General features: G+C 33.0%; 7 protein-coding genes and 1 non-coding gene across 8 annotated transcripts; 5 read left to right on the top strand and 3 right to left on the bottom strand.

The window, feature by feature from the left end:
* NAEGRDRAFT_37709 (20S proteosome alpha subunit) lies at positions 1-815 on the top strand (the record flags this gene model as incomplete). The annotated part of the gene is made up of 1 exon (XM_002681689.1): positions 1-815. The coding sequence occupies one exon, from the start codon at positions 1-3 to the stop codon at positions 658-660; it is 660 nt and encodes a 219-aa protein (XP_002681735.1). The 3' UTR covers positions 661-815.
* Positions 816-1448: 633 nt separating this feature from the next.
* Positions 1449-2258, top strand: NAEGRDRAFT_62877 (uncharacterized protein; the record flags this gene model as incomplete). Its single annotated transcript, XM_002681688.1, has 1 exon — positions 1449-2258. The coding sequence occupies one exon, from the start codon at positions 1449-1451 to the stop codon at positions 2256-2258; it is 810 nt and encodes a 269-aa protein (XP_002681734.1).
* Positions 2259-2354: 96 nt separating this feature from the next.
* On the bottom strand, positions 2355-3455 carry NAEGRDRAFT_62876 (uncharacterized protein; the record flags this gene model as incomplete). Its single annotated transcript, XM_002681539.1, has 1 exon — positions 2355-3455. One exon carries the CDS (start codon positions 3453-3455, stop codon positions 2355-2357), a length of 1101 nt encoding a protein of 366 aa, XP_002681585.1.
* A 121-nt stretch (positions 3456-3576) lies between these two features.
* Positions 3577-3647, top strand: NAEGRDRAFT_t74. Its single transcript has one exon. It is a non-coding gene; the product is annotated as a tRNA-Gln (tRNA).
* A 187-nt stretch (positions 3648-3834) lies between these two features.
* NAEGRDRAFT_62875 (uncharacterized protein) lies at positions 3835-4615 on the bottom strand (the record flags this gene model as incomplete). The annotated part of the gene is made up of 3 exons (XM_002681538.1): positions 3835-4108; positions 4170-4267; positions 4400-4615. The coding sequence occupies 3 exons, from the start codon at positions 4613-4615 to the stop codon at positions 3835-3837; spliced, it is 588 nt and encodes a 195-aa protein (XP_002681584.1).
* Positions 4616-4758: 143 nt separating this feature from the next.
* On the top strand, positions 4759-6350 carry NAEGRDRAFT_62874 (uncharacterized protein; the record flags this gene model as incomplete). The annotated part of the gene is made up of 6 exons (XM_002681687.1): positions 4759-5035; positions 5077-5182; positions 5244-5644; positions 5695-5709; positions 5798-5937; positions 5982-6350. The coding sequence occupies 6 exons, from the start codon at positions 4759-4761 to the stop codon at positions 6348-6350; spliced, it is 1308 nt and encodes a 435-aa protein (XP_002681733.1).
* Positions 6351-6385: 35 nt separating this feature from the next.
* On the bottom strand, positions 6386-8558 carry NAEGRDRAFT_78241 (non-receptor type protein tyrosine phosphatase). The gene is made up of 3 exons (XM_002681537.1): positions 7420-8558; positions 6682-7376; positions 6386-6633 (listed from the first exon to the last, which is right to left on the bottom strand). The coding sequence occupies exons 1-3, from the start codon at positions 8248-8250 to the stop codon at positions 6387-6389; spliced, it is 1773 nt and encodes a 590-aa protein (XP_002681583.1). The 5' UTR covers positions 8251-8558; the 3' UTR covers position 6386.
* A 1113-nt stretch (positions 8559-9671) lies between these two features.
* On the top strand, positions 9672-14197 carry NAEGRDRAFT_78240 (HECTc domain-containing protein; the record flags this gene model as incomplete). Its single annotated transcript, XM_002681686.1, has 1 exon — positions 9672-14197. The coding sequence occupies one exon, from the start codon at positions 9672-9674 to the stop codon at positions 14154-14156; it is 4485 nt and encodes a 1494-aa protein (XP_002681732.1). The 3' UTR covers positions 14157-14197.
* Positions 14198-14701: the final 504 nt, after the last annotated feature.

The following is a 14701-nucleotide window of genomic DNA, read 5'->3' as shown; positions in this document are numbered from 1 at the left end:
ATGTTTAGAAATCAATACGACACTGATATTACCACTTGGTCACCACAAGGAAGATTGCACCAAGTTGAATATGCTATGGAAGCCGTTCAACAAGGAAGTGCTGCTGTTGGACTTAAATCAAAGGATTTTGTAGTATTGGCAACTTTGAAGAGAGCACCACACGCCGAACTTTCTAGCTATCAAAAGAAGCTTTTCAAGATTGATGATCACATTGGTATTGCTATTGCCGGATTGGCTGCTGATGGACGTGTATTGAGTAAATATATGAGAAACGAATGTATGAGCCATCAATATGTTTTTGAAACTCCAGTTCCTGTACAAAGATTAGCATCAAAGATTGCCGATAAATCCCAAAAGAGTACACAAAGCTCATCAGGCCGTCCATTCGGTGTTGGATTATTGGTTGGTGGTTATGATGAAACTGGTGCTCACTTGTATCAAACTTGTCCAAGTGGAAATTTGTATAGTTATAAGGCTATTGCTATTGGTGCTAGATCTCAAAGTGCCAAGACTTACTTTGAAAAGCATTACGATACATTCACAAATGATTGGAAGGATCTTATCGTTCATGCCTTGAAGGCCCTTAAAGGAACAACTGGAGATAATGTAGAATTGACAACAAAGAATTGTTCAGTTGCTGTTGTTGGAAAGGATCTATAAATTCACTTTATATGAGGATGATGATATTGAAAATTATTTGAATTTATTGGATACTTCATCAAAGAAGATCGATGAAATGGTCGATTAAATCATCTACTGATGATCTGTAAAATATTTATTATTAAAAACAAACTAAACAGAATTACACCTTTGCTTTCCACTTCTTCATATTGTTTGTGGCGATAGTACTGATGTAGCATCTATGAGAGGTTGTAAGAATCTGAACCAATCAATACATGGCAATTGAACGTGTAATATTGCTACTTCTCATTTTGAGATTATCGATTGTCCTGCCAGTAAGGTGTTGCAAAAAGTAGCACAAAGATTGGATTCCTAAATGATAGGAAGGAATTGTGAATAGAGCTGGTTTGATTTTCATGTTAACAAGTCAACCACCTACTTGAAAGTTGGTTACTGCACCATTCACAAATCACTGCTGTAACTCTTCGTCTACCCAATCGATAAGATAGAAAGAATGGCAATCCAATGTATTGTTATGATTACCAAATAACTGTGTTAAATATGTAAAATATAACGGTCGAGTCAATGTTAGGAGGATTCTTGATGGAAACTATCCTTGTTGGTATTTTGATTTTGGAAGCAAGAGGGTTTGACAGTCCTTATTAGAAGTTTATTTATTGGATAGTTGGAAAGAACTTGAGGAAAAGAACTCGAAACTAGTTTGAAATTCGAAACTTTTGTCGTAAGAATCCTTGCTTATCCATCAACAATTATATAAAGCCAACATTCTCTTGCAAAGATATCCACAATGTTAAAAAAACAACATCATGCATTCTTTAACAATCACAAGGTTTCTTATGTTTCTTCTGGTTTCGTCCATCATTGCCAGCACATGTTATGGACATGGACCAAAACGATACATTACTCCAAAAGATATTGTCAAGAGAGGTTCCCTCACATGCATTGCCTCTCCATCAGAAACTGAAGGTCCATACTTCGTTTCAGGAATGCCCTATCGTGCCGATATAACAGAATCAAAATCAGGTTTCCCAATTCATCTCTACATTACAATTTTAGATTTGGCCACTTGTCTTCCAACCAAACAGAATGTCACTGTTGAAATTTGGCATTGTGATTATTTGGGAATTTATTCACACTATGAAGAAGCTTCCAAGAATTATGCAAACCCAAAAACAGACACCAATACTTATTTTAGAGGAAAACAATTTACCAATTCGAGTGCAGTTGCATATTTCAAAACTATATATCCAGGATGGTACACTGGAAGAGACAATCACATTCATGTTAGAATTTGGCAGGATAGTACTCTTCTATTGACCTCTCAATTTTCATTCAATGATTCAATGACAGATGCTGTTGCAAAAGTTTCACCTTACACTTCAAATACCAACCAGAGAACTTCACTCTCCACTGATTCTGTTTTTAAAGATAATGGAGTGTTAGGAATGTTGACTTTGAAGCAAATTTCATCAAGTGATATCAGTGCTGGATTTTATGCATATGTTGAAATGGGAGTTTCAATGAATGGTACAACAGCTTCTGAGGGAAATTCTCTTAGTGGAAATGTCAATGTGATGGTTCTTATGGCATTGTTGGCTAGTTTCTTATTTTGGTAAAATTTATGGTTCCTGATAACAAACTTGTAAATAAATAGAAATAGATAATGAAATAATTTGATTGTGATAATTCTCTCAAGTTGAGTACTCATAGTATTATGAAGTACTTTCAATATTCAGGAAAATTGCATGTCCTTTCTGAACTTTGGAAAATATCATGAATGTAAAAACATCACAAGAGCATGGATATGTTATGCACAAAGGATTGCTTAATATTAAAACTGAATTATCCTGAAGAAATGATTCCAATTCATCAAAGTTTTTTGGGAATGGTATTTGAAATTGCTCTTGTGGAGCATTCATTTCATATTCATCCTCTTCATCATCCAATCGAGTCATATCATTTATCTTTACCAATTGCACATTTCTATTCAGTAAGGTTTCATAAAGAGCTTTCCTCATGACAAAATAATAGTACTCATCCACCTTTTCATTCCTAGTTTCCACACATTGCACTGCATTCTTCAATCGTTCAATCAAATCACCCGTCGTAGAGACTATGAAATCTCCTGGAACTGCTCTTACATCCCAATTAACAATGAATTCAGAGTAGGGTTTCGCCACTCTCTCATTATAAATTCTTCCATATTCAAATTCAAATTCACTCCTCCAATCTACAATCTGACCAACCAATGAAAATGCATTAATTTTGCAATTTCTTAGAAATGTTAACGAATAAGATGAATCTGATAAGTGTTTCCCCTTTCCATCATGCAGAATTTGTAAACAATTCGTCATTATCCTTTTATGGAGAGCCAATAGCCCTTGAGAATTCTCATTCAAAATTCTACAACTTTGGAAATTTCCAGAATAGAATAACTGATCAGTTCCCACAGGTCCAGTAAATGATACCCGTTCATTTGATGGAAAATCCAAGATTGGAATTGTTTGTAGGATGAATAATTCTCTAAAATTGAAATCTCTCTTATTTTTCAATAATTTTAAATTATCATCATCATCATGATTATTTAAATTATTATTATTTAAATTATTATTATTTAATGAGTCAAGCTTGACTCTCCAAAATAATTCACCATTCTCTGCTGATGATGATGATGAAATATTGTAGAAACAATTTGCCCATTCCGAACACACGAGACACAGGTTGGAAATTTGCTCTCCGAATTTTTGATCATTGAAATCAATTATCAGAGTAAAGATGTGTTCAGTGAGAATTTCAATAGGGAGTGTTTGCATATTTTTCTAATTGATTTAAATGATCAAAAATTCGGAGAGTGTTGAAAAACAGCTTGAAAACGATATCCCCTTAATGGAAGAGTATTTAAGCACTTGGGGGTGTTGATATAAATAATGTGCTCGTCTCGTGGTGTAATGGTAGCATAGTGGACTTTGAATCCATTGACGGAGGTTCGATTCCTCCCGAGACGGTAAACGTGGCGAGCCCCTGAAATTTTTGTTGCATTTATGTAATTTCAAATAAATTATTCCAACGAAATCTTTTTAGATTTCAACAAAAGAATAAAAACCTATGTGAATTCAATTTCTTGTGTTTTACAAATCTCTAAAATTGTAAAAGTTTGATATTCGTTCGGTGTCCAATATACAATGTGATTATTTACAAGTTAGTTACAATAATTTCAACATCCAGTGATGGATTTTTCAACAGCATTTCTCTAAATTTCTCAATTCTCTTCCTAGCAACAAGAGAGCATTCCAAATATTCCTGAATGAGAGCTTCACATTGCTTGCAATGATTACGTGCGTCATCCAAAGGTGTCACTCCAGAATAATTTGGAATATCACCCAAAGCTCCTCTTTCCAATAACATTTTACAAGCTTGTGGATTTTTGTAATAGGCAGCCCAATGCAATGCAGTGTCACAATAAGGACTATTTCCAATATATATTATTGCATAAATTCAATCACTAATCATTTGATAAAACAACTTACGAATGATTGATATAGTGCATATCAGCTCCTTGATCCAATAAATACTTGACCATTTCATTATGTCCCTTATGAATAGCCATCATCAATGCATTAATTCTCTACTCACCCCCATCAACACAATTTCAATTCGAAATCATTTCAAATTTTACCACACAATTTCATGAATTTTCCATCGCAAAATACAAATTTCCATTGATCATTATCATCATCTGAAACTATTAAAAACTCACCCCCGAATCACCTACTTCATCAATACAACTTCCATTCTCCAGACATTCCTTCAATTTTGTTAAATTTCCATTCGTTGCTTGTTTAATAATTTCTCCATCACCAGTCGGATGGGCAATTTGTGTTCTGATGAGGGAAATTAAACGAACGTGATGTGCCTTGCTCAAATCAAACTCTCCCTCATCAACTTTTCTCAAAGCTCTTAGTGATGATGACATTTTTTTTTTATGTTTTTGATTTTGTAAATTTTGATATAAAAGGAAGGTAGATGATGGAAATCAAGTGGATGATGAAATTGATTAATAAAAATTATTTGGAAAGGTTGAAAATAGGATGTGATATTTAAAAATATTGAAAAAAAATGATTCCTGCAAACTTGTCAGCTTTTTTGGCAGATGACATGGAAGATGATGAGACTACTAGAACACATACTTGTTATGTTACATTAAAAACTGATTCTGTTATAACTGCTATGGATTTAAGTTCGAATAAAGTTATATATGCCATCGGAGAACATGGAATTAAACAAATTGTCAATAATCAATATATTGACAAGGGAAATAGTGAAATTGTACAGGAAATAATGACAGGACAAATGATACAGATAGGTAAAGGACAATTTGGAACTGTTTTCTTGGGTAGGTCCTCATCAAATTTATGTGTAATAATTATTCGAAAGTTAAAACTATTTCCGGAAAGTATTATGCTCTGAAAAAGATTCATTTAAAGTGGGATGATGAAAAGGATAATTATATTTGGAGGGAATTTCATACCATCTACACAAGGTGAGTATTATTTACCTTCATTTCGAATATAATTTTGTAAAATTACCTTCATTTCGAATAGTGAATCACCTCATCTTGTAAAATTATACGAATGTTTCTACAAGGAAACAACTGTACACTTGGTTATGGAATACATGGATATTGGAAGTTTATCAACCATCATGAACATTATCGATCTCACCAGAAAAACTTTAAAACTCTTAGTTCGTTCCGAATCTACAAAAAGTTTATTCCCAATGGGGAGTGAAGTTAAGAATGTGGATCGTTTATCAGAGCAGGAAAATGAGAGAAATAAGGAATTAATCAAGAAAATTGTTAAAACCATTAGAAAACTTCCACAAGTATTTCTACAGAGATATGCTTCTGGATCCTGCATGTCAGAGAAGGAATGTGCAGTTATTATTAAGAAGGTCATTGAGGGATTGCAATATTTGAGATCGAAACATATTATTCATAGAGATAGTAAGTTGTTTTTAATTTGAGAAAGAGATTATTGAAATATTGATGAATAGTTAAACCTTCTAATAGTATGTAGTATTTAAAAATATTGGAATATTGAATTTTATTAATTGTGTGAAACAAAATATTGAATTTTAATGTGGAAATATAATATAGTATTGATGAGTAAATATGGTGAAGTGAAAATATCAGATTTTGGTCTTTCGAATGGTAAAAACCTTAATATTGGAAATTCTGGTATTTATGACACAACCTACGATACAATTTGTGGAACAAGAATTTATTTATCACCTGAGGTATGTTTAATTTGATTGCATTCCTTTCAAAACAATAATTTCAGAGATTGAGAGAGGAAAAGTATGGTTATAACTGTGATTTGTGGAGTACTGGACTTGTATTAGTGGAATTATTCACTGGAAAGCATCCTCAAGATACAACAAAAGATGTTGTCAGTTGCTATACTGATTTCAATCTCTATGTGGATAATGCTTTGAAAATATTGAGAGAGGCCTTTGCTTCTAATGAAATGATTGATTTTGTGGCATGTTGTCTTCAAATTGATAGAAATAAGAGACCAAGCTATGAACAAATATTACAGCATCCATTTCTGAGTTCTCTAAGCTCCATGTCCAATGAAGAGCAGAATGAATGTCTGAGAAATAATCTACTTTCATGGATCATTCCATTTATTTCTCAACCGGAACTTTAAGTTCATTCACAAAAGTTAATGTTAAAATAATTATTATTAAAAAAATTGTGAGTGTATTTCTTTAATTCCATCCCGAACACCATAGTAGCAATATCTATATTGTTCCTTTCTTTGCACCATTCCTACTCTCAAATTTTTCAGTTGTTTTACAATTTTATAAATGTTAAAATCAAACGGATTATCGTTATCTCGCTCTTCTTTTGGTAAACTTAGGTACTCCTTGTACTGAGAAAGGAGAATATGTATTGTACAAAATGTTCCAGTTCTACCAACACCTGCCGAGCTAATATTAAATTATTAATTATTGAAAATTAAAAATATTACTACTTACCAATGGATAGTAATTGGACCATTTGGGTAATTTGGTTGTGTCATCAGATTGTCAATGCACTCTATTAATTTAAAGAATGAAACTGTACTATCTGGAACTCCCATATCAGGCCAACCTGTATATTGATAGAAATGAATCTTCTTACCAGAATCAGGCAGACCATCTCCAAAAACTAAAAATTGTCTATAAACGAAATCATAAGTTGTTTGTTCTTCCGAAATTGTTTCAACTTCAATATCTCCATAAAGTTTTTTCTCGTAGAGTGAAGGCCAATACTTATTCACCTTGTTCTTATTAAAACATTGATCAAATTGATCAGCATTGTTACTTTCATCACTCTCTGAATCTGAAGATAGCACTTCACTACTGAGCATTACAATAATTGTACTATTATGCTCAACGATCATTCTCCAAAAATCAGCAAATGTACAAGGTAAAGGGGCTTGAGTGGCAATATAGGTAGGTGGAGGGGATAATTTAATTCTTTTGAAATTTTGAGTTGTTTGGGTAATAATATGATTTGCATTGATATAATCTGATCCAGGTTCACATCTTTCCTTTGATTGGAGTAATACTCTTGTATTCTCATTTGGAAGAATGTTTTTATACCTATTCTTTGTTAAATTATGTTGTCTATATGCACTTGTATGCATTCCACTCTTTCTTTGTAATCTTGTTTCAAATTTTTTGAGTGACTATTAAACTAGATCAGAAATAATACAAAATAATAATACTTACTTGAAATTCATCATCTAATCTGTCATATTGAATTGGTTTTGCAAAGAGATCAACACTGGCTTTTTTAGGGAATTGCTTTGTTGTTGTTGATGTGAAACTGTGTGGTTTTTTCAGTGATTCTCCTTGATCATCAGAAAATGAAAATGTGTTTTTTGGTGGCAAACTAGTAAAATCAAAGCCAAATCCACCACAACCTCCAAACGTGGAAATATTTGGTTTTGTTTTTGGAGTTGGTGGTTCATCATCGAAGGAATAATCTGTTGTTGTGCTTATTGTACTTGTTGTTGAATCAAGGTCAAAATTTGTTTTTAAAGGTTTTGGTTTTGATGTAATGAGAGAAAAACCATCTCCATCATCATATTCTTCTTCATCATCAATTATTGCTGATAAATATGTTTGTATAAAACTATTTAGATCATCAATCGGTTTTGCGTATTCATCATCATCTTCTGAGAATGTTACATATTGGAATGAATTAATTTCTGTTGTTTGTTTTGGAGTTGGTGATGATAATGAATCAAATATACTTTGATTAAAACTACCGATGGCTTTAGCAGAATGTGGTGTATCTTGAGATAAGCCTTGTTGAAAGATATTACTTGATGGGCATACTGCGGTTAATGGTGTTGTTACAAATAGAGGTTTAGCCTTTGATTCTCCATTTACTTTCTGCTCTCTTTCTTGAACTATAAATTTGTTAAATGTTTTTGCCATCTCCTCACGGAGAGCTGATTTGTATGGTTTTTTCTTCGATGAAGAAGAATTAGAAGAACCTGATGTGTTAGATGTTGAGCAAGATATTTGCATTGTTGGTCGTTCCGAAATTATCATCAGAATAAAAAAGATGATCCTATTTAGAAATAATTCGTCGGTTAAAAGAAAGAATTTCTCTTGATCTTTAAATTCCAATATAATCTAACTTTAGAGTTTGAGTTAGTGTTTAAATAATAGTTTAAATTTTGATTTTTTAACCAAGCTGTATGTTATTTCCGCTTTCTCTAATAGAAAATGATCCAAATTACGAGATTAAATTCTAATGATGATAATAGCAGAAAACCTATGAAAATCTATTCTATGGTCAAATACTAGTACAGTTGGAAAAGGTAACCAAAATCACGAAGAGTTAATCGATTGTTGATGATTTTTTTGAGTTGATGATGTTCGCAGCAAGACTCAAGTTCCTCCAAGCGTAATATTATTATGAAAAGCTGTGAGTGCTAGTGATGAGAGCGATGTATTAAAGAGTTCGAGGGAGGGATTTTCGAGTCGGAATAAAATATGCTACAATTGATTCAAAAAAGTTAACTGATGAAGTTACTGTTATTATTATGAAAAACTATTTAAAACGCTGGTGTAGCAAGAAAGTCGGTGGTAGCAATGAGGACTTTTTGTTTTATCTTTCGACAGCTGCTATTGTATTTGACTTATTGGAAAAACTCAAGGTATTTAGACGAGTTATCCAAGTTATTTATAACTCCTTGTGGGAATGCTTGTGAAGAGTTCAATGGATGGAAGTGGATTAGAATGTTACTAGCAAATTTTCATTAATAGCACATCGACTTGTTAGGTATTAATAAATTGAATTGTTTTATTTTGGTGTTGGCTTCATTCAAAATTTGTTTTCTTAATGGATTCTTGTTCAATCAAACACAAAATTAGGCTTGCTTCCAGATTTTGTTGGATTTACAAAACTAAAAAAAAACTCTTTACTCAACAATATTATGCAAGGGAGTAGTACAAAGAGAAAGAGAAGAAATCAAAACAAGAAGAATAAGAAGAGGTAGGTTCAATCCGATTATCAACATGTTTATCATGAATAACATTAAAGAAAACAATCTGAAAGCATCACTGTTACACCAACACCTTCAACATCAGACAATCAAACTATTTTTAGATCAAAAAGTCATCAAGAGGAAACAAGGCTTTCAAATCAACAAATCACAATCAGCTCTTCATCTGTAAATAATAATTCAAGAAACACAACAACTAGTTCTAATATTGTTAATAGTAATAATAACAACAATACAGCAACAACATTAAAACCAACTTCTGGAAATTCTAGTTGGCGAGTAGTGAAATCATTCAAAGGCTTCTTTCCGAAAACCTTCAAACAAAAAAAAACACATTCTAAAAATACAACAATTGCTGAAGCGAGTTCAACCAGCAGAGAAAGCAATCATCACCAAAGCACAACAACAATAACAAATAGCTACATAGATTCTGATCAAGAAGACTCTAGCGACGAAGAAGAAATGAGCGAACAAAATTCGGATCAAACATTTACCTCTACTGGCGGGCTTACTCTTGAGAACATTATTCAAAATTATGGAAATCAATTCGTGAGAGGTGGTAATTTGCCTCCAGAAAGAATGGAAGAAATTCTGCAAGGATTGAAAGACTATTGTGATCCAACAAAGCAATTCGATGCAGTTTCAGATTTGTGCAATATAGTTTCCATATCTAATGAACAAGCTCTCAGTAGAATGGGAGTAGATAGATTCATTCCAGAACTTTTAAACATTATGGCTAATAGTGACGATAGATATGATTTGATGGTATTTGCTGCTAGAACATTGTTAAATATGATTGACATTTATCCTGCATCGTGCTCATTTGTTTCCTCTAATGGAGGTATTTCAATTATTTCCTCAAAGGTACTCGTTATTGAGTATATCGATTTGGCAGAAATATCTTTACAAATTATTGAACACCTTTCTCATCAATATGGTGCTGCACTTCTCAAAGAAGGCGTTTTAATGGCTTCATTAACATATATTGATTTCTTTGGTGTAGATATGCAAAAGAAAATTTTAAGAATTGCTGCCAATTTATCTAAAAATATTGGAAAAGCAGATTTTGAACTAGTTTGTGACATTCTTCCAAATATTTCAAGATTTTTAACAGCATCAGATCCATTGATGGTTGAAAATGCAATTGTTAGTTTAACAAGAATAACTCATCCATTCTTGAAGGAATCTGAAAAATTGTCAAAACTTATTAACTCTTGTTCTCTAATTGATCAGGCTATTGATATTATTTCTAATGAAAAAACTTCAAAGAATTCACTCAATTTGATTTTAAAAATGTTGAAGAGTGTTTCTTCAAATAATGAAATTGCCAAAGAGATTTATTCCAAAGGTTTGATTAATTTAATACCTGGTTTACTGCTTCATGAAAGAGGACTTCATGAATGCTTTTTAGATATAATGTACTTTATACTAGCACTACTTCCAAAGATGCCTAGAAATGAAGAATTAGTTTGTCAACTCTCTCACTCCAATAGAAAAAAGCTAATGGTAAAGATGACCGGGGTAAAACCACCAAATGACCAATCACTACCAGAAACTGATACTGTACAGGACTCTCAAATAGAGTCACTTCTTGAAAAAGAGCCTATCTTGTTACAAACAGCAACTGATGTATTATTAGAACCACTAATTAACTTGCTTTCATCAAGTCAAAATGACTCAGTTAATAATTTAGTATTGCAGATTATTGGTACTGTTGTTTACCATTCTTCTGCTACTATGTTAACAGAAACATTGAAGAATATTCCATTTTCAACATTTTTGGCCTCCCTTCTTTCCAGCGATGACATTTGTAAAGTTACAACAGCATTGCAAATTTGTGAAATGCTTTCCAAAAAGTTACCAGACATTTTTGATCTCTATTTCTTGCGAGAAGGTGTCACCTATAGAATCAAAAATATTTCAGGAATGGATGAAAAATCAAAGGAAGAGTTGATGTTAGAAAAGATGAAAAAGAATACTATTGCTGCCTATGAAAAAGCTGAAAAGGAAAGAAAAGAGAAAGAAGAAAATCAGAAAAAGCAAGCAATAGAAAAGAATGAAAGAATTAAGAATAGAGAAAATCAACCACCTCAAGAAGTCAAGGAAGGAGAGACCCCACAGGAAGAGGAAAAGTATGAAGACCCTGAAAAAATTTCTGTTGCTTGGGTTCATCCTCATGTTGAATATCCAAAAATACCAAAAACCTCAAGATTGTACACTGAAAGAAGCAAGAAGGCATCATTCAAGAATAATGAGCTTGCAGTGTATGCTGTAACTAAAGCTCAACTTTTTTACAAGGATTACATTACCAGAACAAAAGATATGAAAATGGAAAGTTCTGGTTTTATTGCCTTGCAGGCTATTGGTAAACAGTTGCTTACTTGCAAATCAGAGGAAGAAAAACTATTGACAGAATTGAGAGATTTGTTGATTATTGATGACTCTGCTACCTACTTTGAAATTATCAATAGTAATATCATTCCAACGCTTATTGAATATCTTTCAGCTGATACACACGATAGAAAATCGAGAGTTTACCGTTTTGCTCAAATTTTCGATCAATCCATCCCTGCAGGAAAGGAGAAGTCTCGTAAATCAAAGAATTTCTCGCAAAGTAATGATTTAGAAATTTCTCTTTCAGTATCAAACGCTAATGACAATCCAACATATCTTTCCGAGTTTGTAAGAAAGCTAATTGATGTTTTCAACTCTGTAGAAAACCTGAATGTTAACTACTCTGAGTCTATCACACTTTTAACTGGTGTAGGATCAGTTCTTCGTAAATTTTTAAAGTATTTCAAGTTATCCATGACAAATGATGAAAACAAGAAGGTAGTTCTATTGCAAGCAAATTCTCTCTGTAAAGTACGAGATGTCATTAACTATTTGCAAGATAATTACAGTGATGAAAAAGAGCAATCTACCGAAGCTCAAACCATTCAAATTCCAGATTTCAGCTATTTCCATATTAATGAAAGAGATGATGATGACGAATTTATCGGAAATATTGGTAATATTGAAGTAGAGACTCCAAAATCAGATGAAGATACTTCTTACTTACTTGAAGACAAGGCAGTTATGGAGGATGATAAACCATCCAAACAATACTCAATTATTTTGAATGGTGAGGTTCTCAACCCTAACATGACATTATTTGAAGTTTTTTACAGAAAGGGTACTCATAACCATCCATCTGGTCTCAACTTGGGTGATACTACTCAAAATTTGTCTTTCAAGATTTCTGATTTAACTGAAGAAGTGAAAGACGCTACAATGAGTGAACCAAATGAACTATTACAATCTAAAGAAGATGTTCTTCTCACTCACATTTTCAGTCATACGAGTGATAAGGATACGTTAATCAAGGAAGGTATTGACAAGGATGCTATTGATATTCTCGAGCTTCTTAAGATTATGAACTTTATTAGCAAGTTAGCTATTGTATTGCCTCACACTGGAGGCATGAAGAGAGTATTACTTTCATCCAAGATATTCCTTAACCCTAAATTGGCTTCAAAGATTGTAAGATCTATTCAAGATCCATATTATCTTTTTGGAAACTGTTTCCCTCATTGGCTAAAACTTTTGATCGAGGACTATGGATTTTTATTCACTTTTGATGTAAGACAATTATACTTTGACTTGACAACCAAGGGTATTGCAAGAGCAATTTTAACCATACAAAATAGATATTTCAAATCCAGAGACAGAAAGGCAAGATTGATTCAAATAGGAAAACAAAAGATCAAACTGTCCAGATCTCCAAATATTTTACAAAGCGCATACAAAGGTCTTATTAACTTGGATACAGATAGAATCGTTGAATTTATTTTTGAAAATGAGATTGGTACAGGTTTGGGTCCAACTGTAGAGTGTTATAACTTGGTTTCCAGAGCTTTACAACAGAGTGGATTGACTATTTTCAGAGATGAATTTGTAGGTGAACAAAAAGAAGCAGACAAGTTTGACAGACTTGTTGAAACCAAGACAGGGCTTTATCCTAGATTGAAGAGGCTTGTCGATGGAAAGCTTCCAGAAAAAGATGCAGAGCTTTATTACTTTATTGGAACATTTTTGGGAAGAGCCATTTATGATGGAAGAGTATTAGACATTCCATTCTCTGATGCTTTACTCAAACTTTTAAGAGGAGAAAAGCTTACTTTCTATGATATTGAAACAATAGATCCAATACTTTACCAACAATTCTGTAAATTACAAAAGATGTGTCAAAAGGTTAATGAGATTAAATCCAAATCATTATCTGATCAAGAGACAGCTGCTCACTTGTTAGAAATTACATTTGGAGATGATGGTAAAACAAGGTTAGAGGATTTATGTCTGTCTTTTACTGTAATGGGAACAGATATTGAGTTGGTAGAAGGAGGGTCAGATAGGGAGGTTACCCTGCAAAATCTCGAGGAATACCTTAGACTGGTTACTAATACCATTCTCCATGACGGTATTATTCAACAAGTGGAAATGATCAGAAATGGATTCAATTCAGTAATGGGACACAATTCCATTGCATCTCTGAAATGTTTCTCCATCAAGGAGTTGAGTGATATTTTTGTTGGTGCTGATGAAGAGTGGACTGAGCAATTATTGGTTGAAGCAACAAAATGTGACCATGGTTATACTCACTCTTCTAGAGTAATTAAGACATTCTTCAAGATTCTTCTTCAAATGACACCTTCAGAGAAGAGAGACTTTTTAAGATTTGTAACTGGAGCTCCAAGATTGCCTTCAGGAGGTATTATGAGTCTTAGACCAAAGTTGACTATTGTTTTGAAGAAGGCAGATGCTGGCAAGACCTCAGATATGTACCTTCCATCTGTCATGACCTGTACAAACTACTTGAAATTACCAGAGTACTCCTCAGAGACAATCATGAAGGAACAATTGTACAAGGCAATTCAAGAGGGTCAAAACGCCTTCCACCTCAGTTAAGCGGCATTGAAAAAGGAAATAAAATGATTGTTGAAAATTTGAATAATTGGAAAAAGTTTATTCGTTCTGCAGAACACATGTTGATGATTGAAATGATAAGCAAAAGGAAGAGGCAAACAATATGCAAACCATTATCTCACCACAAATCAATCCTTCAGATCCTTATATTGATATTACTTAGACAATTTTACGCCTTTCATCAATTTAATACCACCGAAAGAGAGATAATTCTTTCCAAAACAAAAAAAAGAATGAACTCAACTCTGTCTCTTCTATGCGACCCATTGTTGTTCGAATTGGGAATACCTCTGAGGGACTTTAGTCCACTTCGTCTTTCTAATGAAACAAGTGTTTGTCCCGATACCATCATTATTCCTATTCTTTCGACTCTTCTCCTTATCATCTTTCTTCCTATACTATTCTTCACTTTCATTTTCGTTTTTCTTAAACGAAACAGTGGACACATTCAATCTAGAGGCATTTATTGGATTTCATCGACAATTCTCGCCAGTTCCATACATGTTATCATACCATGTTTGCGATGG

This window comes from Naegleria gruberi, assembly GCF_000004985.1.
Source record: "Naegleria gruberi genomic scaffold NAEGRscaffold_5, whole genome shotgun sequence".
NCBI lineage: Eukaryota > Heterolobosea > Eutetramitea > Acrasida > Naegleriidae > Naegleria > Naegleria gruberi.
This window is presented reverse-complemented; position numbering and strand designations above follow the sequence as displayed.

Bases quoted from the DNA above. Each gene is read 5' to 3' on its own strand.
- NAEGRDRAFT_78241 (XM_002681537.1), bottom strand. From the start codon at position 8,250: ATGATAATTTCGGAACGACCAACAATGCAAATATCTTGCTCAACATCT. The intron at 7,377-7,419 runs GTAAGTATTATT...CTAGTTTAATAG, and splicing joins GATTAGATGATGAATTTCAA to TCACTCAAAAAATTTGAAAC. The intron at 6,634-6,681 runs GTAAGTAGTAAT...ATTTAATATTAG, and splicing joins GGTCCAATTACTATCCATTG to CTCGGCAGGTGTTGGTAGAA.